The 26,827-nt window shown below is 31.4% G+C and overlaps 1 protein-coding gene across 1 annotated transcript in view; it reads left to right on the forward strand.

The window, feature by feature from the left end:
• The first annotated feature begins 5,515 nt into the window (after positions 1-5,515).
• Positions 5,516-26,827, forward strand: part of LOC134258828 (receptor-type tyrosine-protein phosphatase alpha-like) — a 41,245-nt gene continuing 19,933 nt past the window's right edge. The window contains exons 1-4 of the mRNA XM_062741411.1: positions 5,516-5,537; positions 5,626-5,829; positions 7,046-7,309; positions 11,443-11,730. Coding sequence (XP_062597395.1) covers positions 5,516-5,537; positions 5,626-5,829; positions 7,046-7,309; positions 11,443-11,730 — 778 coding nt within the window. The remainder of the gene's footprint in view (positions 5,538-5,625; positions 5,830-7,045; positions 7,310-11,442; positions 11,731-26,827) is intronic.

Below are 26,827 nucleotides of genomic sequence, written 5' to 3' on the forward strand. Positions count from 1 at the left end.
CCGTACCTCGCTGTAGTCTCGCCAGAGCTACTCTGAACACATCGGGTTTTTACAATTTGCAGAACACCGAAAAATAAAAGGTTCCGAACACATTAGTAGGGGTGAGAAGCGACCGAAAAGATCCAAAACATAGCGTTAAGTGCAGTCATCCTTTTGTTCCCATTTTATTACTTTCCATGCATTGGTACGCTGTCTTATCTGACACCCTGGCTAATCCTACATAAAATTCATCCCCAAGCTTATGTCAGATTAGACAGTTTTCACTGTATACACATGTAGTTTAATTAACAGGATATTCGATTGAATGGGAATACAAGAAAGAATGTTTTATATAAAGAAACAAAATAAAATTAATGCTTGGTTAAAAAGGGCAAAGCGTGCTCAAGTCAGATTCTTGGCAGGAATGCAATATAAAAGATTGCCATAAAGATTATGCATTCAGCAAGTTATAAATAAACATAGTGTACACTGTATTGATCTAAGTTATTGCCACTGGTAAAATAGTTATTATAACCGGGTCAACCTCATTGAGGACTCCCGCCTATGATAACTGTATATCACACCTCAACCATCAAAGTTTGAGGAGGCAGAGTCCCAAATGACGTTTGGCCGATCATAAGTTTGTTCATTTACACCCGGGATCGTTTTTATTTGAAGGACCTTTGGAGGTGTTCGATTTTTTCCATTTTTGCACCTGAGATTCATTAAATAATTGTCCCCAACATCCTTAAGTCTGGTGATCTAAATCCCCTTATTTCTGAAGATATGAAGCATTTATCTCCCTTACTCCAGAGCAGTCAAGAATAACACACAGAGCACTCTAGAAGCAGTTTTTTGTGCATCTTTTGAAGCAGAATTTCATCATTAAAAGAATAAGCTTAGCAACCAATTTTTTATCTGTGGAGAGTATATGCTTTGTTCTTCATCACAAACAGAAAAGAGTTTACAAGTCTAAGGCCATTATGTAATTATTACATAACAAAGTTGCATTTTCCCCTTAAAGGAATGAACAAAAATACAGAAATTGTTAAATACTGGGTTGATAATGAAAACTGTATCTGGTCAATTTATGTTCCAAATAAAGCCTAGGTATTTGTCTACAAGCTGCTGTGCAGAAGTTTATCTAAATGCTGTGTTGTAACTCAGGGCAGTCAAAATCATATCAGCATCTAGGGAGGTTCTTCACAGCTCCCACACTCCATTAAACTGGCTTTGATGATAAGAAACTGGAGACAACAATTCAGATGTAATTTATTGTTGTGATTTATGTAACTGGCTTTCTCTTAAGACACAAATTAGCCATGAAATTTCAATTTAACATGCATAATTATTCTCTTTTCATGGATTTACTCAGGAATTCAAAAGGTGTCTAATGAATTTCCATGATTTATGCAAGATTATATCTTTTTGTTTTAACAAATTTACATAAAAAATAAACATTTAAATTTTAAAATATAAATATTAAACATTTTTATGAGTTTGAACACTTTTCTATGTGACAAAATACATCACAGAGACCAGATTCAGGACATCCTCCATGATTCTTTGAGGTGGGTGGGTGTACAAAAACTGCTGATCAAATTTATAGGAAGTAATCTGAGAAGAAAGGTGCACCTTATTAGCTGAATTATAGTTATTCTGATATTTTAATTATGTAAATATGCCAAATTTTTTCATCAGTTAAATTTGGAATTTATTAATATTTCAGTACAATGATATACTTAATAGATCATGCTCATATAAGCCTCACTGAGTGAGACTTAATTCAAAAGTGACAGTCAACACCTACATATAAATGAAAAAATAACAAAAAACAGTCTCCGACAAACTGAAAAAACATGAATGTCAGCTGCGAAAGCATGAATAAAGTCCTGAGAACCACAAGAGGCATGCCATGGTGCTAAGTGACATTGTGCACTACATGTATGATGCATGGTTAGAACTCAGAATAAGTATTATCATGCAGACCCTGACAGTATTTCAGGATTTTTTGGTCATAACCTTCCTTACTGTGAAAAATTCTTAATGAATTTTACTTATGTAGCTTATGTATTAGGTTTATTAGACAGATCTGACTCATTTCATTATTTCTATTCTTCCAATGCAGTAATATATGTATCACTGGAGGTGTGAATAAATTAAAATAAATCATGTGTCTGTAGAAATTATCATTCTGTGAGAACATATTTTACTTGTTTACATTTTATCGCAGTTGTCGCTTGTGCTGAAAATTCATTCGCAAACCTAGAATTAGTCTATTCTTGAAAAATCAGCTTTAACACCCTTTACCGCAAAGTCTGTAGACACTATTATTGACTGCGGTCAGCTGGTGCAAATAATGTTAAGTCATATAAAATGAAAAAACAATATTCTCTGACTTCTCTCCACATTTTAGATGCATAATGCTACCTTTTTAGTCATATTTTAAAGTTTTGAGTGTAAAAAATAACCTATTGTTAATTTTTACACAGAAATCTGTGAAAAAAAAATGTAAATTCTAATTCTAATTTTAAAATTGTGTGTTTTCAAACAAAAAGTTAATAAAATCACATATTTTGTTGAAATATGCCTTTTAAAAATGAAAAATGTCTTTAATAAGGATTAAAATGATTTTTCATAATCACCTTCAAGGTATCACACCGGTAATTGTTTTCACTATATAATTCTATATAGAATAAAAAATCGTTAAAAATCGGGTATTTGTTTACATGAAAAAATATTTAGCAAAAGGTGTTAAACATTACCTGTCACATTAGCTGACACCAAAAAACAGGGTACCCACACGGCATTTTCGGACTTTTTCCATCTGCAAACACGGCTACCCTCAAATCCACGTGTTTTCACTGTGTTTATAAACACCTCGAGTGCACTACAGGAAGTAGCCTCCTATGCCATGAAAAAAATAGTTCCTGTCAAAAACCTTTATTTATTCACAAAGTACATAAAATTTACTAGGCACAGGTACCAAAGTTGTAAAAATGGCATGGAAGAAAATAGAAAAACGTCTCAAAAGGAAAGAAAAAATATTTTATATATATGGACCTACATTTGACTAAGTTCATTTTGATTGGTCAATTACCGGTGTGATACCTTTAGTGAGAGGACACACCAAGTGGAATAACTCAATTCCGCTTTTGGATTGTATTAGATCTTTCTTTGATGTTGCGATAGGCAATTCCTTTTGCCATGAGGACCTTCCCTGACCAGACCTGTATAAAATGAAACAGAGACAGACACAATCCAGCTCTTGTCTTTATTTAAAGAAACAATCCGTTTATTTTATAATTACAATAAATAATTTTACACACAATACTAAACATTATGATAAATATTATTGTGTTACAATGTAAACAATCTAAACCTGAAAATAAAATAAACCATCTGAAAACTTAATAATTTACAAAATCGCGCAAGTCTACCAAATAATCTTACCTGTATAAAATGAAACAGAGACAGACACAATCCAGCTCTTGTCTGGCGTATGTCCGTCGTCCGCTCATTTTATACCTCAACTCTTACTCCGTTTTCCATCTACATATTTGGATCGCCTTCAAAATTTCCAATAATTAACTTCAACTTTGAATTTTTAAATATCATCACTCTGTTCTCCAACACTCCTAGTTTACTTATGCATTTTAAAAATTACTTTCTGTCTCTTGCAAATTCTTTTAATTTCACTTGATGTATCTAATTTATTCGTATAACTGACCCCTGGTCACTCAAATGTTATTGGACGCTCCTTCCTCCTAACCAAATACATCTTCTGATAAAAAAGAAAAACTGCATTCCAATGATTCATTTCTTAGAACCGTCCTGGTTAAAGTTCAACTTTTATTGGTTCGTCTCTTTAATTGCTTTCATCTGTTCTCGCCCGCACGTGTTATCTCTGCTAAGCTAATCTTCGCTGAGCCAACTAATGCAAATCCATTACATATGTTATCTTCTTATTTTTACTGCAATTTTTGTTATGATATAGTCATGGTGGCCTGGACACTGGAAACAGTTGTTTTATATTTTATCAAATTGAACAAAGAATCACAAAGAGCAATGAGACTTATTGTAATACGTGAGAGAGGGAAATAGCCAAGTTTTATACCCAAGTCTGTGTGTACTTAAGTGTAGCACTAAGCAAGTGACAAAACATATCTGAATATATTGAATACCTTACGTTATAGGCAAGTGTCTATAGTATTTGCATATTTTACATTCATTATCATCCCTGTAAAACTTGGGAAAACCAAGTATGATTCCATGGAGATCACTCGGGTCTAGCTCGTTACAATAAGCACTGATATTTTTTTACCAGATTCTTGAAATTCGTGTGCAACATTACTTCATCTATCAGTTAATTTTGGTATCCTTTTCAGCGTTAACGTTGTATTATACGCAGGTGACCGATATAGCCCTTTCGCCTCTTTAATTGATATTTTAACTGTCTTTATATCCCTGGATAATTACTGTACATTTTCCTAGATTTACAAAGTTGACTACAAGGAGCAATGTTTGATTTATTGCAAGTTAAAACAGAAAACTTTAAGCTTAATGGCAAGCTGTTAATGGGCACAAAATGCCTCTTACTCTCTTGATGTTTAATGTAGAATGCGTTAGTCAGCATTACTGTCACAAAATCTAGAACATTAGCATGTACATACATGTATTCATCTAACAATGACTACAAAAGGACTGCAAACGATAGTTTTGTTTCGCCATTTATATGCAGAACAATTTTTTTTTAAATATGAAAAAAGGCATTATTGTTAATTGTATCTGGTGCAAATTTAATTCATATCAATTCATAAATTACTATAATTTTATAGTTCTTCACAGAGGAAATTCGACTCGGTTACATTTAAAAATTTATTTTCATTAAAAATAATTTTACACCTATTAAATTAAGAGATCTAATTAACGAATATTGATAAATCACCCCATGGTTATAGTATTATTAATCAATCTGATCAATTACTATGAGGAATACTCTGAAAATGTGCCAAATTATTAATGCGGAAAATGAAGGCGGGAATGAGGAATAAATGTTCACTTTTCTGTGGTTATTCGACCTTTAGAAGCGAAGTTTTGCTACTAAGTTTGAAAACAGCTGTAGTGTTTTTACATTTCAATTTAATTTCATGAATATGCTTATTACCTGACTTTTGCGAAGAGCACCGACTTTTACAGTCGACAGCTTACTTTTACACTTGGACAATATACGGAAGCTCTTGACCAATAAAAGTATTAAATTCAGCATTTAATTACACGAAAATAGCGGGCTGAAATGCAGCACATATGTTTAATAGTTAATTTAGTTTAAGAAGTATTTTATTCATAATATACAAAGAAGTATACAATGAACATGGATTGAACAGCAGGCCAACGGCCTTAGTTGCCCATGAAGAATATGACCCTCAAATACCGCCCCGTTCACATACTAATGCCCCTAACACCATACCTATGACCACTAGAAAGTTTTTTTTATCTATGATCAATTCTGTACCTCCATACATTACATGTTTAAATGGCGAAGCCAAGTGTCAACAGTAAAAGTCATCGTCTCCGCAAAAGTCCACAATGAACTACATTTATATTGTGTGACATTTATTTTTACACCAATATATCCATTTTTAGAAAACTTGTGCAGAAAACCAGGTATAATTGCATCACAAAGTTCCGACAGAGGACGTCTTTCTGCAACAAAAGCTGTTGATAGGAATTACATTCAGACATTTTTAGAGTGCTCACACACTGCGGCTAACAGAACAATAGCGTGGATTCAGGTTGACCTGAGGAGACCCTTCAGAGTAAACTCTGTGACAATTTATTACAGGAATGGTACGTATATAGATAAATCTATTATGACCAACGCTCCAATGATGATTATGATCTAATTATGTAATTAATCATGATTTAATTTTGAAATTTAATTTCTCTGAGATGTAGCTTTTTACATGATTTTAATGACCTCTTTTAAGAACTCTAGATTGCATAAATCTACACACATCCACTTTCAATGTAGCCATTCAAACATTTCACTTAAAAATGCCTATCAACATTATATCACGAACGTTCTAAGAAATAAACGTGTCTTTTTTTTTATATAATCATTGTTGATATTGTATGCAAAAAATTCATTCGTTCTCTATACTTTTATTGAAAATTTATTGACATTGAATTCCATGAAACTTACAAAACTAACTGTTTAAACATGTTAAAATCTCTATGAAAATAGATATACTGACTTTTTTAAAATTCGTTGACAACGTCGCTTTTCATCATATTTGACTAAAATTAAAATCAACATACGAATATATTGAAATGTACATTTATAATGAATTATTGGACGTGTATTACCGATCGACAGATGTTTACTCCTTCATGGCTAGTGATCCTATGATTTTAGAGGTCCGTATTTACTCCGCTCTAGATTGGTATTGTTTAAATTGATTTTAAAGCTTGATTACTTTTTGTTTTCTCCATTTATAAATCATATGATTAAATAGAAGTTGGGTTGTTTAATATAAAAACCAACATGTTCCGTCATCAAGAAGAATTCAGCAATATGATAAAGTCGAAAACAACGTTGTGAAAGTTTAAAAAACTTAATTTCTGAGAACAGCGTAACTTTCTTTTTAAGGTTTATAAATCCGTTACAATTATACACATTTAATTAAGCAATTAAGAGAACTACCTGAGAGTGAATTCAATTTGAACGTTTGAATTATAGTGTGCTATATACAACTGAATAACTAAATTTTAGAAGTCTATATATTTTTGAATGACCTCGTATAGCATGTATTAGTAAATAAGTATTTTATTAACTTCTGGCAACGAATCCATAATGATTTTATAATAAATAAATGTCTGGGTTTTTTTTACTGTTTTGAACACATTCCAAGGAAAATATAAAAATAATGAAACAAATTGACGAGGATAATTTAAGAAGTTTATGTCGTTCCCTCAGTTGATTATTTTAATTGCATGGATTAAACATGTTAAAGGGACCGATATATCAAATGGTATAATGTCTATTTTGTATACATCTTCTTAGAAATTAACTGGAAACCATACCGATTTCGTCAGTTTTACTTGGATGTATCAAACACATCAGCAGCTGTCTCCACCACATTAACACCACAGAGGGTGCGATGCTACAAGGACAACACTACATACCCAGCCACGCCCCCTGCTGTGATTGACATTCCTTGTAGACAGACATCACGTTATGTCATCCTAGAAACCACATATAATGCTCTCGAAAATCCCCCACTGGAGAATGGGTCTATCCTAGAAATATGTGAAATAGATATTTTTGGTAAGATCATAAAATGCTTGAAGAAAAAAATGGCATAATGAAAAAAAAACTCATTTAAAAAAAATCATTATATATATATATATATATATATATATATATATATATATATATATATATATATATATATATATATATATATATATATATATATTCCAAAGGTGGGATCAGATGCCCAGTTTGTTACACGTTCTCGCAAAGTTTACTTTTGAAACTGATGATGAAAAGACTCAGCATTTATTATTTATTGGTTAATTGTGCAGAAAATCGAACCAGAATATGTTAAGGAATTAGGGCACAAAAATATTACTGTTTTTGGCAAAGAAAATGGACAAACAAAGCAAGCAAAATGCCCAAATTGGTGTGCCAAATTTGAAGGTGTAGAGTTAAATCTCATTTATGAATAAGAAAATTTATGTTGATTTCTCATCTAAATTAAAGAATACGAGGGCTGTTCAATAAAAATGTCCTCGGTGCTCGGAAAGAAGCAAAAGACGTTTTTCAATGATTTAGTCTTAATGATTTAACTTAATATTCTCTATTAATTATAACACATGTCCATATTTTTTAATCCAATTTCTTATTGTTTTAGTACTCATTTTGGGGTATGACCCTTAGTATACTGGAAGATGGCAGATCTTATGATTTCCTCGACTCGTTTCTTCCTTCTGGAAGGTGTTTTTTTTTCAAGTTTGGAAAATGAAACAAGTCAAAAGGCAAAAGATCTGGCGAATATTGTTAATTTGAAAAAAAAAAAAATTTCTGTTTATCCCAAAAACCTCTTTAATATTCAGGGCGTGCGGGTTTGGACACTGTCATAAAGACATTTAATGTAGTGGATTCCTGATTCTGTTTCCTTCCTCTAATTAAGCTTTTGATATTTTTGCAAAAAAATTGCTTTCCAGACACCTCCAGAAATTAAATTGCCTCCCCGAATACGAATTTGAACATCAAGACCACTAAAATTAAGAAAATTGCATATAAATCTGTCTTTGTGCTCTTGCAATTCTCTGCTTTTCTCATACCTTTGCTGTTTTTGTCAAGTACACCTTATTGTAAATTTCGTTTTGAGAGTTTTAAGCAATAAATTCAAATTTCACTATCTGTTTGAATTTCAAACAAACGTTAATAACTTCAATTACTTATATTTTAAAATAACTGTTTAGATATTCTTTAACGCTGTCGTTTTCACTCATTTTTCAAAACATATGGTGACCTTTGAGTACTAAGCTTTTTTACTGTCAAACGTTTCTTTAAAAAGTGTTAACTACTACCGATATGATGTCATTCAAATTTGCGATTTGTCTTAATTAAAGTCAATCATAGATCTTCAGTGATTATTTGTTGAAATTTGGCAAATAAAACATTAGTTGTAATATTTTATTGTTGGCCAGGACACGGCCCATTTTTGATGCCCATTATATAATTTTCATCATTGAAATCCACCTGCTTATTTGTCTGTAAAACAGACATTGGTTGCCGTAAATTTTACATATTTCAGTGAATATTTCTTTCGGATTCTGAACGAGTTTAACAGCAACTTTAATAAAGCGTTTAATTTCACTCTATATATAGTTTACTGATTCGTTACTATTCATTTTAAATGCAGTGTCTCGAATAGCCCTTGTTTTCCAGCTTCTCACAATGAAACTATGTGCTGAAAAGTGGTCACATATTGTTATAAATTAAATTCATTAAAGATTCAATGATGCGAAAAAGTCAAGCTTAATGGCATATGATATCCGTATTGTATGTCATATAGTTCAGGACATTATTTTTTGAACGGCCCTCGTACCTTAGGTAAGATCTCCACAATTTCCAAAAAATTACAAAGACTTATTTTTTGGTCTATGAAATAGCATAAACATACATATACCAAAGTAGGAAAAATAAATCATTCTTCTAATATCATAATATACCGATATTTCTTCCCCGTGTGAATGGGTCCTCACCTCACATTCTGAAAGTTTATTCTTAAGGTGCTCCAATCCTTGGGTTCTGAAATCAGGCATTGACTAATTGAAAAAGCTCATACAAATGTGTTTTTACCCACGGTAATTCTTCAAACTTCATCTTTAAAGTAAATTCTTAAATTTAGGGAAAATTAGTAAATCTCAGATATTTTTTTTAAAGAAATGCCAAAAAAAACATTAGTACTAGTCTTGCTATGCATTTTTAAATTAAAATTTGATCAACAAATATATATTAGAAAAAAAGGAAATGAATCCAGACCTTTGAAGAAATTGCAGAATTTTAGCGCATATTAGGTACTTTAGTTTCTTTAATTACTTCCATCATTTTACAACCATAGCGTATTTAGATTTTCCTATCATTGCAAAACACTATAAATCACTTCTAATTTTATATCATGTTAATTAACATTGTTATCTACGGTTAGATTATAAGAACCTCATTTTCTTTAAATATGTATTAATTAAAATACTTTCATGAAGTAAAATTTTCTACTTTTAATATGACCTTTTTGAGAACTCTGAAGAACTTTGAAGTTCATTGAGAGGTATAAAATGAAAATTGGTGTATGAAAAAATTTAATTTGCAAGATTAATTTTGATACTTTTCGAATCGAAATACAAATTAAAGAGTTATCCTTCTTGGCTGAGGATCGGGGTACCTTGAAGTTTGTGTACAAAATACATTTTTGGCTTCCTAAACATTGAAATAAAAAACAACTATACCTTAAAATCATATTCATGACATATAACATTTTAAACCATAAACAAAGTTCAAATTTTCAATATTGCATTAATTTATACTGTTATATAATTGAAGAATAAGAGGACAATGGGGATACTGATGGAGAGTTTATGTAGCAATAAACACGTCATAAATGGCATATCATCCAGCCCTTCAAATTCGGAGAGTCACACTCTCACGATCTGCACGGGATGCTACTGATGATCAAGGGTATTGTGCCATAAATGTGCATGCTTCTGAATTTAAAAGTTAAAGCCATTCTAAAAAAAGATTCTGAAGAGAAAGAATGAGATAAACAGTTGTTGAAGTCGTCAATAAAACCGAGACTATGCGCCGTCAAATACAGGATGTGGTCGACCAAGGGCAACAACGCAGGCATAGGACAAATTTATCTGCACTATTGCTTTTAGAAATGGACTGGTAACAACAAAGCAGATAAGGTCTCATCTTCAAATGAACACTGATTTACTAGTGAGTGGTAAGACCATCAGGAATCGACTGCATAGATTTCACTTATACAACTTATACAAACCCGATGTTTCGTGTCATTCTATGTTATGAGGGATCGTCAGGATATGACCAGTCTACAATGGTGTCGTCACCATCAACACTGCGATAATAGAACCATGTAATGTTTTTAAATAAATCGAGGTTCACTGTGGAATTTTTGGACAGACGCCTTAGGGTTTTGTACTGACGTAACGAACGTTTTTATGACATTAAAGTTATTAGACATAGTTAGTACGGGAGTGCATCTGTAATGGTGTGGAAGGCATCACTGTTGCCGATACAAGAGACTTGAATATGTTGTTGCTGGATGTGTCACAGGGCAGTACTACCGGGAGAACGTCTTTGCCCCCCAGATGTGCCGTTTGCAAGTCGTAATGTACGCTGTTTCATTTTTCAAGATGATAATGTCTGATGCAATAGGTCCAGCATCTTACTCCAACAGCAGAATATCACTTCATTACAAAGGTTCGCACTCAGTCCGGAACATTCTTCCATAAAGAATGTCTGGGACATGCTTTGACAATAGCTACGCGAACGTCGAAGTCCTCCTGCCAGTAACCAAACACTTACTGCAGCATTGCAACACGATGAATAACCTTCATAAATATTCGTCTCGTTTATCTCACGCACTGAACCCGAGCTTGTCTGGCCAACCGAGAGAATTTTAACCACTATAGATTCTGTTCCACAATGCCTTATGACCCTGTGTTGGTGTCGACCCTCATTCTGGAGAATCCGTCATTTCTTACTGTACACAGGGTTTTGAATAAATTGACAGATGTTTTCTCAATATTTTTCTCTCATTTTTTCTTTCCTGACCTCATGATCTGCATTTCATTTTCCTTGTAAGTCAAATATCCCTAATGTTTTAATAGTATATAAACACCTTATTTTAATGCTTTGTCTTATAGGATGTCGTACTGACTGTTTCGGGGATACCTGTTACTCAAATGGTGTATGTGACACGTGTGGAGGAGGGCACTGGGGACAAACCTGTCTATACAACTGTCCCTCGAATTGTTATATGGGATCTTGCGACAAATATAGCGGATTCTGTAATCGTGGATGTGAGCCTGGATTCTGGGGAGTTAACTGTACCGAGAGATGTAGCGGTCACTGTTTGAATGAGATTTGTGATCATGGAAATGGAACCTGTATCAGAGGATGCAACGCAAATTTTGCAGGAGAAATGTGTCAAAGTAAGTGCAATGATATCAAACATTTACAACTGAATTTCAGTTTCATTACAGATGTGTCTATAAATGATTTTGTTATTTGAATCCGCACTTCTTTTAGATAAATAAATGCGATGTCAATTTATTTAACAATAATTTTCGCGCAACTGTTTGAGTACAATACTAGTATCATCCGACATAAACCATGGTAAATTTTGCAACTTTTCAGCGCATGCGTACAATAAAAAGGAAGACAATATTTTTGTGTTGTGTAATACAGAGATTCTTTTTAACTTTTATTTTTCTTCCTTAATGTTGATTCTTTTTTTTTGGATTTTTTGAAATCTTTAAGAACTGCACAAAATTTGAATGTGTCATACAAACATTCTACTTTTGTCAATTTTCCCGTTTTTCCGTCACGGTGTCACTTTGGTAAACTGTGAGTAATATTATTATTTATTGGCTTGGCAAGTTCTATCTGTTATCAGAGGGTTGATGTCCCCTAATTATGTTTTAAATGTCTTGGAAACATATTCAGATGAAACATATGGAGATAACAAACAGTATTCAAGATCAACAGTCCATAAAATTATACAAAGTATGAACAGAACAAATACGGATCTCCAAAAACATTGGAGGTGTGGGAGCAGGTGCCATGGATGTAATAAATATAAGAATCTCGACTTTAAAATATATATGCATTTAAGGATGTACAACACACGTACCCCAAAAAATTCCTGTCGTTTAATTTTCGTTATTTTTGTATATTTAGTACGTGACAATATCTACTGCATGTATGCACATTTTGGACAAAATCGTTCGAGTGGTTTTTGGACAGGAACTTCCAAAAGTTACCCCCCTTTAGTTGTTTATAAGGAGAGAACATTTTTAATCAATGAACGACATAAACCTTGATTTTCAAAAAAGCCAGGTTAGATATTAATGTCAAATTTCATTGGCTTATTCCTTTAACCATTTAACTCAAAAACATAGTCATCTTTTTGATATACGTATCATCAAAACAATTTTTAAAGACCTTAAACTGGAAAACTATGAATTATCTAAGCCTTGAAAATTGCGTATTTTTTAAATTCAAATTTTTTTTGTGAAAAAAACCTGTCGTTTAATTTTGGTAAAAAACTTTCTTTAGGTAGCTGGTAGTAAAAATAATCTTCATAATTTTTTGTATAATTTTTGTACGACCAGTTTTGATTTAATAGCGAAAAATTACCCCCTCCCCCTTTCTCTATAAATCACGTTCCCGCGCGTCTTTCAGACGGGGGTCGATCACTTTGTTATATGAATCTACAAATACACATTAAAAAAATTAAATTGGAATATTGCTTTTGCTTCAAAAATATATTAACTTACAAATTTAAAAGTTCTCATATGTAAAGCATATTTAAATGTAGATTTTTAGGCAATTTTTGAATACCCCTATCACTCCCACCCCTTCCTTTTTTGCGTCGCAGATCATTAGCGTTTGACGAAACGTCTTTTACAGTGCAAAATACTGGTATTTCGTCATTTGAATCCCGGAGGTAAGCATTAGTTTTTAAATTCATGAATGCAGAATAAATATTGACTACTCTTTTTATATGTATCAGGAAAAAATTACTGAAGGATTTTAGTGTTTAGTCCATATATGTATGCGTTATGCATTCCATATCACATGAAACCTGGATACGAATTCAAGTTTTGTTGAACTTGAATATGTCGATTTTTAATTTTGTTTCTTTAATTTTATTCATTAAAAATGGTGTATGTTCAAATCTCCTGTGATATAAATGGAATAATTGTAGTGTCTTTCATGTCATTTTTTCAAACGAGACAGTATGTGGACGTGGGGATACATCGACATTTGCATACATGTACACCCCTTATGATATTGTACGCATTTCTTTCAATGTCGTCGCTTCTAAAGTTAAAATGAAAATTCTGTATTCGTCCAAATTAACTTCAAAATATCAAACATTAAACTCTTCATCTATTTCAATTTATATCAAATCGCTTTTTGATATTTTTTTAAAATCTTATAGGCTACGTTTTGTTTTGATTCGAGGAAATGCGAACCGACATTGGTGACAGAAAGTCAAACGATTTGCTGCAATAGGATAATTCATCAATGCAGATAATTTCAGTACAAGTGAACAATTCTTTTCAATTCTATACTTACATTGTGTATATGAGGTCTATAGTATTCAATTTTCGGATTTATCAGGTCTTGCTGTAAATGTATCTGATTCTGTGGAAAACCGTGAATAAAGGGAGGAAAATAAACATCTCCTACATTTTCAGAGTTGTTCCTCTTTGATCAGTAAGGGTCTACATCGAGTATTTATTGTTGTTTTATATAATTAAAGAAGAAAAACAATATTTATATCATAAATGCACAAATTGTAATGAAGACCATTAATCGGAATGTTATATAGCCAATTGTACGAGAATTTCGGCAATGTAAAATAAAATTTTCTGAATAAAAAAAAAATGCTGCGCTTTGATCAAAAATACAATTTATTGTATATGAAATGAAATGAAATAAACATTAAGGGATGGTATTTTATGTCTTGCTTTTTACGGAATTTAATCAGGTTAATTAAAAAATACTTATTGATTGAGTGTGGTACGCACAATCACAGCCAAGCCCCATATCCCAATTTTCTTTCATAATTGATATACATCGGGATCGTTTTACTCGTCGTTTTGACGCTTTATTTTTGACGTTAAATTTAACGTCACGTCAAACGTTCAATTGAAATCGCAAGAGTTATCTCCCCCAGTGTGTTGTACGTCTTTAAAAAAATTAACTATGCAAAATAGTGGTGTATAAGTTATGACTTTTTTTGCGGAGTAAGGGGAATGAAAACATTTTTTCTTGTACTAGTTAAATTAACATATCTGATTTACACCACTTTTTGAATTTATATTTCCGCAATGTTTAATGTACTTGCGCTGAATCTTATTGACTTTAACTTAAAAAGTAACATATTTCTTTTTTTTTCATTTTATGTAATTTATTGCTTTGAAAAAATTAATTAAGTATTAATTTTTAAATAGTTTTGTTTTCTGAATGAAATATTCAATGAATTGGGGATATACGATAATTAGATATAGGGAACTGTTTTGGGATTGTCTGTAAAGGTTTCATAACAATAAGCACTAGTTGTTTGATATACATGCAATAGAAAAGCTTCATTTTCAAGAAAATTTTTTCTTAATGAAACTGTTTAAAAGTATATTTTGATTTTTATTTTGACAGGTTGTATACCTACCCGTTACGGAGAGGACTGTGAGAAGCCCTGTAGCGTTAATTGTATGAACGGAACCTGTCATGGAAACAATGGAACATGTACCATTGGGTGTGATGGAAATTACTTTGATGCGAAATGTCAAAATGGTAATCTATAAATCTTTCCATATATTCTCTTTTCTCTACCAATATCAAAACGTCGACAAGGAGTACACGGCGGGTGTGACTGGTCGGTAGGGGATGCTCACTCCTCCTTGGCACCTGATCCCACCTCTGATATTTTGGAGGTCCGTGTTTGCTCTGCTCCTAATTAAATTGTTTTGTGAACTTTGATTGAGAAAAGCACGGGTCAACGGATAAAACACTTGAAAAGTAGAGGGTAAACATATAATTTGATATCTTGTGATTGCCTGTTATGAGGTGAAAAAAAAATCGTGAACATACAGATACAGCTGCCCAGAGGTAAATGTTGAGGCAAATCAATATTTTACACGACTAATTTTCCATTACCGTAAGATTACAACTTTGTTTCGAGACTTAAATATTTGAAATTTTACATATCTTAAAAGAATCTGTAGTTGACAATCATTTAAACTTTTATCAAAAATATTGTTAATACATGTATAATTTTAACTTTAATATGATAAAGAAAATTCTACGCCAAGAAATAATTTTGGGATTGGCTCTTAATTGCAAAAAATTTCCACTGTAGGGGGTTTTCCAACTACTTTAGAGTCAGATTCCGAGGAGAAAGCTGGCTATGAAGAAAATCGTATTCTTCAAAAGTACATTAAAACTTAGCACTTATGCAGTTACGAGGACATTCAATTTGGGTTCCGTCAAACAAAAGTCGTTAATACTTCAATTTTACATTTCGGTTTTAAAAATTAAGTGCAAAGCATTTAACGGAATCAAAAACTAATTCCCTGGGACTGATAATTTATTATGAGCGAGTTCTTAGTGACCGAATTTTACTATAGCAAGCAGATGTCTGGAATTATTTGGATTCGAATCGTGGGATTGAGTTTTGATCTTTTGATGAATGCATTACAGCTGAATATGTGCAGTCAGCCTATTACTGTTTAGTTTAATAACAATATGCGGTTAATTCATCAAGCCTGTGATTAATTTAAAGTTTTAGTTTAAGCTTTCCACAACTTGTCAAAATGCCTTTTTTCGTTTTTTGAAAAAAAGTCCTTTAATGTCTATATAAATTATTTTGTTAACTTTATAATTTTAATGTGTTTTATGACCATTTTATCAATTAAAATAAATCAATATTTCTTTTCGACAGCTCTGTATGATGGCAACTTTATTTCGAATTCTAAGCAGGCTATTTATATCGGTCCTGTAACTGGGGTCGCCGTCTGTCTTTTAGTTGTAGTGGTACTAATACACTATTTCAGGTAAATACTGTTTTATCTTTGAACTATGAGTTATTTTTTCAAATATAAGAAAAAAGATTTCTTAAATTTCTTAATTTCTCTGGTTCTAAAAAAAAGATTAAATAATAGTATTCTTTATTAAAGTAATATGAGCTGCATTTTGGAGAAATTAATTTTGCTGTTAAAGTATGCTATTCTGATAAATCTGTATGTGATTTAAACCATTTTGATTAATAAGATAATTTATAGTTATATCTGTTCTCAGAAGAAAGGTATCTACAAAGAAATGTATAGTATCATAAAAGAAATCAATAGTGTACAGGACGTAATTTAGCCTCAACCAAAGCATATCAATAGTTCTTCCGTTTGAAATATAAAGAGTAGAAGTTTATAAATGTTCATATTTTCTGTCATTTTAAAGTTAATCACAATATTCCAGCAAAAATGTTCTATATCAAACATGCAGCTCATACTGCTTTAAAGTAAATACCTTATCTACACACAAAAAAAGTGTAAAGTACATTACTGAAAACTGTTTTTGATGTCCTTTCCTTTCTTTTATGAATCTAAACATATTTTCAGATCACGAAAAAGAGAAAATATTTACTCAACATCTGGTGTTGCATATAAGGAAAATAACTATGGTACAACATGACTTTTGGTAGAATTGTAAAAGTCCTTTTTAAAAAGTTTTTTTTTCTGTTCATCGTAATCTCTATATCTAAAGTTAATTATAATTTTGAAGGTGTAAGTTGTATTCGATTTTTGCTATTTAGATCAACTGATTTTCAAAATTCCCGTCGATGTTGGTAAAAGAGAAAGGAATAAACCACAAGCACGGAATCCCAATGAAGAATTTTACGAAAACAACTTCTAAAACAACTCAGCAAAATACGTTATAAAAACCAGAAACACTATCCATTGAATATTCTTTTGTGCCATTCTTCATTTGTTGAGGTACTAATTAATTGCTGGAAGAGATACTTTAATACAAGTTTAATGAGAACTATTTTTAAAAATAGACTTCGAGATATATAATAAATCTGATTTGTCTTAAATAAACTTTCAAGAGAAAGAGTGATAAGATTCCACGCATAAAATCCCCCTTTAAAGACAATATTTAATAAACCTTCAAATACGCTCGTGCATATCTTAAATTTTATATGGTTTATTTAACAAGCTTATAAAACGTATCTTAAATATTGTCGTTTTTAAGGTTAGTTGGAATCATGTTGTAAAAGGCTTTTATGAAATTTCAGATTTTGTCATAAGCATGAATAATTTATTCTACATTGCAAAGTGAATAGCTCCAAATATGTCATGTGTGGTCTTAAAAGGTTACAAAACCTTTTTTTAAATGTAAGTTTTTTTAATTTAAAATGTTGCCAAAAGTCCGACAAAATTAATTGTGATCTCTGCAAATATGATAAGGGACAGTATGAACATTAGTCGATGAGAAATAATAGCCCATTATGCTAACGTGAAAAAATACTCCAAAGTACATACGTTTTCCCAGTTGTATAATGTACGTAATCTTCATTCAAATTTATCATATTTTTATTGTATTTATAATTGTAACATGTCTTTATTTTATGTATGTTATTGTATGATTGTAACTTATAAAAAGAAAAAATACTTGTTTAGTGGAAAAACGAACTGATGAATTCTGATTAAATTAATAATTTTTTCCCTGAAACGAAGATTTGTAGCTTGAAAAGATATATGTGTTTGTGAAATACTGATGCCCCGGTATGGTAACATAGCGAAGCTTAACTTTTCTTAAATGCAGATCAAATATATCAGTACCCAAAATAGGGTCTTCTCACAAGAAATACGATTGTGAAATATTTCTTAGGAAAGGTCCTATCACAAGTATTACATATGTGAAGTATGAAAGCCCTAGCCCTAAATGTTCAAAAGTTATGGCCAAGGTTAAAGTTTTTAAAAAGTAGGCCAGACTCCAAGATCAAGGTCAAAGGGGCAAAGTTCTTGATAACCAATAAAAGGTATTCTCTCAAGGAGTAAATATGTAAAATATGAAAGCCTTAATCCTAGCCCTATAATATTTAAAGTCAAGGTTTTTTTTAAAGTAGGTCAAACTCTATGGTCAAAGGATCAAAGTTCTTGGTGTCCATTTTCACAAGGATCACATTTGTTGAGTATGAAAGCCCTAGCCCTTACCGTTCAAAAGTTATTGCCAACGTTATCAAGTTTTTTTCATACGTATGGAATACTCTAAGGTCAAGGTCAAAAGGTCAAGGTTGTTGGTATCCAATGAAAGGTCTTGCATAAAAAATACATATGTGAAATATGAATGTTCTTCTATTTACCGTTCAAAAAATATGGCCAAAGTAAAAGTTTTTTGTGTAAAAGTGGGTCAAACTCCAAGGTCAAGGTCAAAAGGTCAAATTTGGTGGAACTCAAAGAAAGGTCTTGTCACAAGGAATACATATGTAAAATATGAAAGTCATAGCTCCACTACATCAAAAGTTATGGGCAAGGTTTAAATTTTCTCGGACAAACAAACAGAGAGACAGACAGCTAGACAGACGGACGGACACGACAAAATCAATTTACCCCCGAAACTTCCTTTACGGTGGAATAATAAAATGGCCTGTTTTTGAGTGCAGACATTTTCTACTCTATAATGCAAACTATTCCAGTCCAGTGCAAAGCTACAACATTGTATATAGAAGCAGAGGCAGGTCAAGATTTATGACCATGAACAGTACTAAGAGGGGACAAGGTCAGAAACAGTACATGAGCCCGAGGGAAAAAAGGTAAAAAGCTAAATATGAATACTGGTGACATTTCGGCAATGATCATAGGAAATTATTATAGATATCGTTTATGCAGGATATAAAATTGAGTATATGGAAATTTCTTACTTACGTCAATGCCAAACAAATTTCATTTGATAAGGAGGAAGACGATGGAATATCAAGTTCTTAAGGAAGTAGAAAGTCTTTTAGCAAATGTGCTATTGATAAAATTTTTGATGTAGCAGATGATCATTTTTGTAACATTTTTCTAGCATAAAAAATGAATTATTGTTTATGATCACTTATCAATATAAGGAATTTAAATAAATACATGAATTATCAACATTTAAAGCAACTTCGTCTTATGCTTTAGAATTGAACACAGATGATTTTTGTTCTCAGTTGATCTGAATGAAAAAAAGACATTCAAAATAAAAAAGAAAAAGTAAAAAGATTTGTACTACTACCATTTGGATTATCATATCCACGATTATTTAATAAGATTGTTAATACAGTGTATACTGTATTCAGAGAGAATGGAGACAGATGTGTCATTACATTGATGACTTCCTGATCAAAAGTCAAATTATTTTCTGAAATGCAAAGGACCTTGTTTAATGTTAATTTTATTTGTTAGTACATGTTTGTAATGCTATTATGCAAGGTCCTTTGCATTTCAGAAAATATGAAAGGGATAAAGATACGAGTTTAAAATTGCAGAATGACGATTATGATTCTTATATGGGTAGTTCTGACATGAATCTTAACAAAATTGATTGGTGGGAAAGAAATCTTAGAAGTCTAAATGGTAATCCAATCATACCCAATCTTGTTTATTTTTGGGTTTAATCAAAAAGATGGGATTTTTTAAATGGCAGGAGGTAGGTTGATATGCGAAGAAGCGAAATTCCATATTAATACTTTGGAACTTTTTGCAATATTTTTTGTATTAAAACCTTCTTTCGGGAAATTCAATTTCAAAACATACCTGTTCAAAACTGATAATACAGCAGTTGTGCTGTTTCATATATTGATGCAATGAGTGGTATGCAATCTAAAAAAAAAACTGGACAAATTAACAAGTGGTCGCCCGCATGGCACAGTGGTTAGAGAGTCTGCTTTAGAGTCGTGGAGTAAGGAGTTGATCCTTACGGCGTGTGTTCGAATCCCACCGGTCCTTCGAATGAGACCGTCTAAATAGAGGTACCGTGTCTCAATAGGTACTGGCATAAAAAAAGATCCCTCTCTGCTCAATGACCCTGTGTGCCTAGCATAGTACAAAATTTGCAAATTTCAACCGGCAAGTGGTGGCGTCTCAAAAAGAGTAAAACATTCTTAAGAGGGACATTAAATAGAATACGAAAAACAAAAGAAATGTGAAACATGTGTTTTGAAAGAAATTTTCATAATTTCTGGACAATGTATTCCATTCCTTGAAAATGTTAACGCCGATTCATAATCTAGAAAAAATTCAGATTGCACTGAATGTATCTTTGAAAGGATTTGTGATCATTTTTTTAACAAATGCAGATTTCTTTGCTCCAAGGTAAAAAAAAAAAAGCTGAATGAATTTGTACAATGGAATTTCGATCCTGAAGCTTATCATGTTGATGCTTTCATATTGTCATGGTCCGTTTTTCGTCCTCAATTGTTTTTACCTTTCAAATTAATTGCTAGATTTATAAATAAGATTTTTGATGACTTTGTCAAAGAAGCCATTAATCATTATCCCACTGTGGAAACACAAATGTGGTTTCCATTAGTAATACCGGTTCCTCTTTTTTTATTCCAATCAGGCTACATGTACCTTGGCACAAGGATTTGTTGACAATGACTCACACAGGCGAGGTACATCTACTTTGGAAAATAAAATCAATCCCTTGTATTGAATCAGGCAAGCACCCCAGAATTCAGGACTTTCAAACTTGGATATGAAAATCATCATATCATCTTTACGAGCAGCAACAAACCAACAATATCAGTGCTGTTGGAAAAAATGTTTATTTTAGAGTTATAAACGGGGTATATTTCCCTAAAACAGTCCGAAGTGAATGCTGTAACATATTTGACATCTATAATGAATAAAGTTAAAGCTTTCTTATTCTGTAATAAATACTCAGACACTCTATGTTAATAAATTCCTTGGATGTTTTTGTACCAATGAATAAAAAACCTCATTATTGATACCAAACTAATGGAAGATTATTATAGCATTAATCCCTCCAGACCAAAGGTAGAACTTACTTGGGATGTTTCTAAAGTCTCAAGTTTTTGTGTACCTTAATGCCTCTAGGTAAGGTTAGTTCACATATGTTAACTCTTAAGTTACTAGTCCTTATTGCACATCCAGCAGTTTGTACAGCACAAACATTATTAGTTTTAAATTGTCAGAGTACGTAATTGTCTTGTACATAAAGTGACATTGTTAAAATATTCTGGCAAAAGCATTTGTGTTTATTCTACATTGAAATAGTACTTGAGGAGAACAAAAGACTTCCGGAAATCTTATCTTTTAGGAGTGTCTATGAACAACTTGTTAAAACAGCAAACTGGACATATTCAAAGACTTTTTTAAAAAGAAGTTAACGTGGATGATTCAGGGGATTACCATTTTGCAACTGCAATATTATATAGATAAATTTTACTTTGTTTGCATAATGAACTATTGGCGGTAGTTGAAGAATATTATAATTTTTTGTTGATTTATTTTCTACATTTCCTAAAGGATGATTTTGAGTATTTCATATATTGAATTTGTTAGTTAATTTTTTTTTGTTTTTAAGAAAATTGAAAAGAGGAATATCTCTTTACATGTAAAAGCTATTGCGAATATTTGTGTACTTTAGTATTACAATGTTAATACTGGTAGGCAACCAGAGTTAATTGTGAAATTTTTGCAATGTTGAACCTTGTATTTTTTGTACAAATTTTAATTTGTTAATGTTTTTACAAGTGCATGATGACTTCAGTCGTAAAGTTTGATAGAACGTCATTGTACATGTTAATATACGTGTAGATGTAAGGATGCTTAAAGGAGGGCTTAATTTACAACATAAAAAAGGAAGTTGATTATAAAACAATTAAAATCATCATACTTTAATGAAGTTTTCATTTAGATTATCATTAATGACTTTTTGTAATAAAATTTCAAATTATGAAATAGTTGTACCAGACTCTGTAGTGTCTTTTACTTCAAGTTCAATGGGATACACTTAATTGACATATTAATGTAATTAATTATTGTTAATTGTCAGTACGTCGTCAATATACATGTGTCTTACTGTCCAATTGAAGGCCAAAACAAATGTTTTCTTCTTCATAAACGTTTTAAATAATTCTGCATAATGTGAAGAATAAAATAAATCTGCTTAAAATGGGGCGTAATTGGTACCCCAATAGTCTTACTAACAGATTACTGGAAGTTGTAATGCCTAAAAAAGACACAAAGAAGTCGGTTCACTTTATGCATAAAATGGCCCTGTAGATATACCAATTAATTGATCAACACTTGATTTTCTATTTGAAGCATTAAAATAAAATAGAGACTTGGTGCTTTCATATCTTATTAAAAAAATTTTTCTAAAAGTCCAGGTCTAGGAGAACTGGCTTTCTGAAATTGCAATGTTCTTAAATTTTTAGGTAAACAGGTATAATTGAGTACTTTCAGTGAAGAAAAATAATATGAGCGCACTCTCTGATCTAAAAAATAAAACATGTCCATTAATCCTCAGAAACAGTTCTTTCATTTACTAGTTGCATATTTCAGATCTGAGGTTGCGCTCTATATTAAATATCTAAAAATAGCTTTAAAAATTGGCCGTTTTTGTAAACTTTTTCAGAATATGAGAAAATTGACGCATTTCGTGACGTCATAATGCATTGACTAGCCAGGAAATGACGTCATTTTTGATAGATACACAGTCACCTAAGATCTAAGTGATATTTAATGCATTGATAACTAAAACTATGCAGTTTCAGTTTTTCAGAAATTCACAGTGCCAAATAAGGCAAAAGTGAACCTTATTCTTTGTCAGTCAAAAAATGAAACATCTTATAATATCAAGTTCAGAGTACGAGTATTTGTGGGTACTATTAAAATGTTTTGACAAAACATATTGCAATGACCACGTTTGTATGTTTACCAGTTTCATTTTTATTGAAAAAGCATTTGTTCAGTCTATGGTGTCAGAAAAGCCTAAACGTATTGATTTATTGTGGGGAATATTTGTTTAAAGTGTTGTTATGTTGTACTTTTGGAGTAATTGATTTTGGAAAAAAAAATATTTCAAATATTTTTGTTTTCAACTAAAAAGGTACCAAAGATCACGATGCATAGTGAACAAGAGGCCTAAGGGTTTTCATCATTTTTTTTTCAATATAAAGAAAATGTAAATGTCGTTTTCGGGGGAGTTACGTAACATTCAATATATGAGTTGTTTTTTTTTTACTGAAAGGCGTCGCGGGGAGTAAGAAAAAACTTCCTTATGCCTTGTATAATTTAACTTAAGTTTTGTGTTTTACTTCCTTATTTCACTTGTTTTATGTAAACATGTTTAAGTCATATATAGATTTTTTTATATATATAATTTCAGACTAAGTAAATTTTAAAAAAAAATCAATTTATTCTATTACTTTTATAATAATAGTGCTTATTCAATAAAACAATAACCCCGCATTTAAATATCAGACATAGTTTAAAGTCAATTTAACTATATAGAAACGTGAGGTTATTAAAGTTCAAGATTGGTGAAAATTTGAGTTTGAATTAAGTTTGGAAATATCTTGTCCATGAACATTCGGTGTCCTATTTTTATTTTTTTTAAAACTCAGATACGCCATATATAGCTTTATTGATTACAGCATTGAACCAACAGGGTTTCTCAATTGCAAGATGAGTTAAAGGCCTATCTAAATCCAGTCAATCATAAACCACACATTTAAAGGTGTTATGCTTGGTTGACATTAATTTTCATATTTTTCAGCATCTTTTTCACAATTCATGACTTCCCTGTACATAAGTATATGCATGTTCAGGAATGGAATGTTTGTTATACCAGTAAACATGTTTTACACTGATATAAAATCATTTGACAGAAGTACTTGAAAGCTAATTAAATAAGTAAGGAAGAAGGTTAAAAAGAAATATTTTACCGATTTATATTTACGAGCTCTCAAAAGGAAGCAAATTAAAGGGTTGAAAAAATTAACTTGATTGGCTGTTTGACCAAACTCTTATGTGCTTGAATTGCTTTTAACTTCAATATCAAGTTGTCACTTGTGCTTATATTGCTAATTTACATAAAATACTTATCAAAATACAAACATAATTGTATAGATTGAGACTGTCATTTAAAGTCATGCGATTTTTTTTCACAAAAGAAATAAACAGTTTTTTTCTTACTTCCTCTCCCGTTATGGCTAGTAACAAGTATTGGGCATGTTTTCTACTCCTGTTTGGAAGATGCGCCTCTTATGGTTTGGATTTTTTATTATTTCATTTACATTTATTTACTGGATTATTCCTGATTGTGAAATATGATAGATGAAGTTAATTTTTAATATAAGAAATTTTTGATATCGGAAATACGCGTTGGCTTAATTACAACTGAAAGTTATTCATGGATATTTTTATGAAGTAATATGTAGATTATTCTTTTTTATATCAAAGGTAAGTCTTAATATACTGGGATTATTATATAATTGTATATTTACTTAGATTCACAAATTGACTTTAAGGAGCAATGTCACTCCACATACACACACACATCTCTCTCTCTCTCTCTCTCTCTCTCTCTCTCTCTCTCTCTCTCTCTCTCTCTCATAGAACTTTATTTTTTAATGTTTGTTAGTAAAGTATTTATTTTAATGTTTGTTAGTAAAGTATTTATTTTAATGTTTGTTAGTAAAGTATTTATTTTAATGTTTGTTAGTAAAGTATTTATTTTAATGTTTGTTAGTAAAGTATTTATTTTAATGTTTGTTAGTAAAGTATTTATTTTAAAGTCTGTCCGTATAGTAAATGTTCATTCTGATTTTTTGCAAGTTAAAACTTGATGTACAATGTAAAATGCGCTAGTTAAGTATGAATGTCATAAAATCAGGGACATTTGTGTGTACAAACATGCATTCATCTAACATTGACTACAAAGGACTACAAACAATAGCTTTGTTTTGCCAATTATATACAGACTATTTTTTGAAATAAACATAAGAAACATATTTAATTAAAAATAATATTAAAATGTATTATAAATTGTTATGTTTATAGAGCAATTTAAATTCATATCAATGCATATCTTATTTCACTGAGGAAATTCGGTTACATTTTATAGTTTGTTTTCATTCGAAATATCAATAAATTAACACTTATAATAGAAATGTCAACCAACTGCTGATCAATTACCGATGAGGAATATTTTGCATTAAATAATAATGTATACCTGCAAATATACCTGCAAATGAGCCAAATTATGAATGAGGGGAATCAGGAATAAATGTTCGCTTTTCTGTGGTTTCTTGAAAATGTAATTAAACCTAAAAAGCGAAGTTTTGGAGCTTTGCTACCAAGTTTGATGCATCTGCAATGTGTTTGGATTTCAATTAATTTCATCAATATTCTTACAATTATGAAATAGATTTATATTGTTTGACATTTATTTTTACACCAATATATCCATTTTTAGAAAACTTATGCAGAAAAACAGATATAATTGCATCACAAAGTTCAGACAGAGGAGGTCTTCCTGCAACAAAAGCTGTTGATGGGAATTACAATCAGAGATCATATTTAGAGTGCTCACACACTGAACCTCACAAAGCAATAGCGTGGTTTCAGGTTGACCTGAGGAGACCCTACAGAGTGAACTCTGTGACAATATATTACAGGAATGGTAAGTACATAGCTAAATCTATTATGACCAACCTTCTGAAGATAGTAATTTGATTTTGAAATCTTATTTCACTGAGAAGTTACTTTTTACGTGATTTGATTGACCTCTTTTGAAAGCTCTAGATTACATAAATCTACAAACATTAAGTTTCAAAGTAGCCATTCAAACGTTTCAATTTCTCTATCAACATAATATCAACTCAGTTCTATGTAATAAATATGTCTATTAATAAAATAATCAAGAGTTGACATTCCAAGCACAAATACATTAGCTCTCTATACTTTTTATCGAAAACTTATTGATATTGAATTCCAAGAACTTAACTGTTTCAATTTTGTTAAAATATATATAATGATTTCCTTTGAATCCGCTTTCACCGTCGCTCTTCGTTATATTTATTTAATAAAATTTAAAATCAACATACGTGTATATTGATATGTACTTTTATAATTACCGATCAACAAATATACTCCTTCAAATGATCCCACCTTGCCCAATGATTTTAGAGGTCCGTAAATCCTATGCTTTAAATTGGCATTATTGTCATCCGCTTTTGCCAGAGCGAGGGGACATTAAATCTCATTCGTCTGTCCGTCTGTCAGTCTGTGGTTCTGTCCGTCCGTCACAAAAACCTTAGCCATATCTTTCGAATGAGAATAGATAGGGCTTTCATATTACACATGTATATTACCTGTGACAAGACATTTTTAAGGTATGATTTTAACACTATGATTTTTTTACCCTGTGACCTTGCCCTTGAAGTTTGACCTACTCGTAAAACTTGAAACATTACTTTGAATTGGCCATAACTTCCTATTTCATAACTGAATGAGA

Source organism: Saccostrea cucullata, unplaced genomic scaffold (genome assembly GCF_032062105.1).
Source record: "Saccostrea cucullata isolate Sc308-1 unplaced genomic scaffold, CSIRO_AGI_Scuc_v1 ctg932, whole genome shotgun sequence".
NCBI classification, from domain to species: domain Eukaryota; kingdom Metazoa; phylum Mollusca; class Bivalvia; order Ostreida; family Ostreidae; genus Saccostrea; species Saccostrea cuccullata.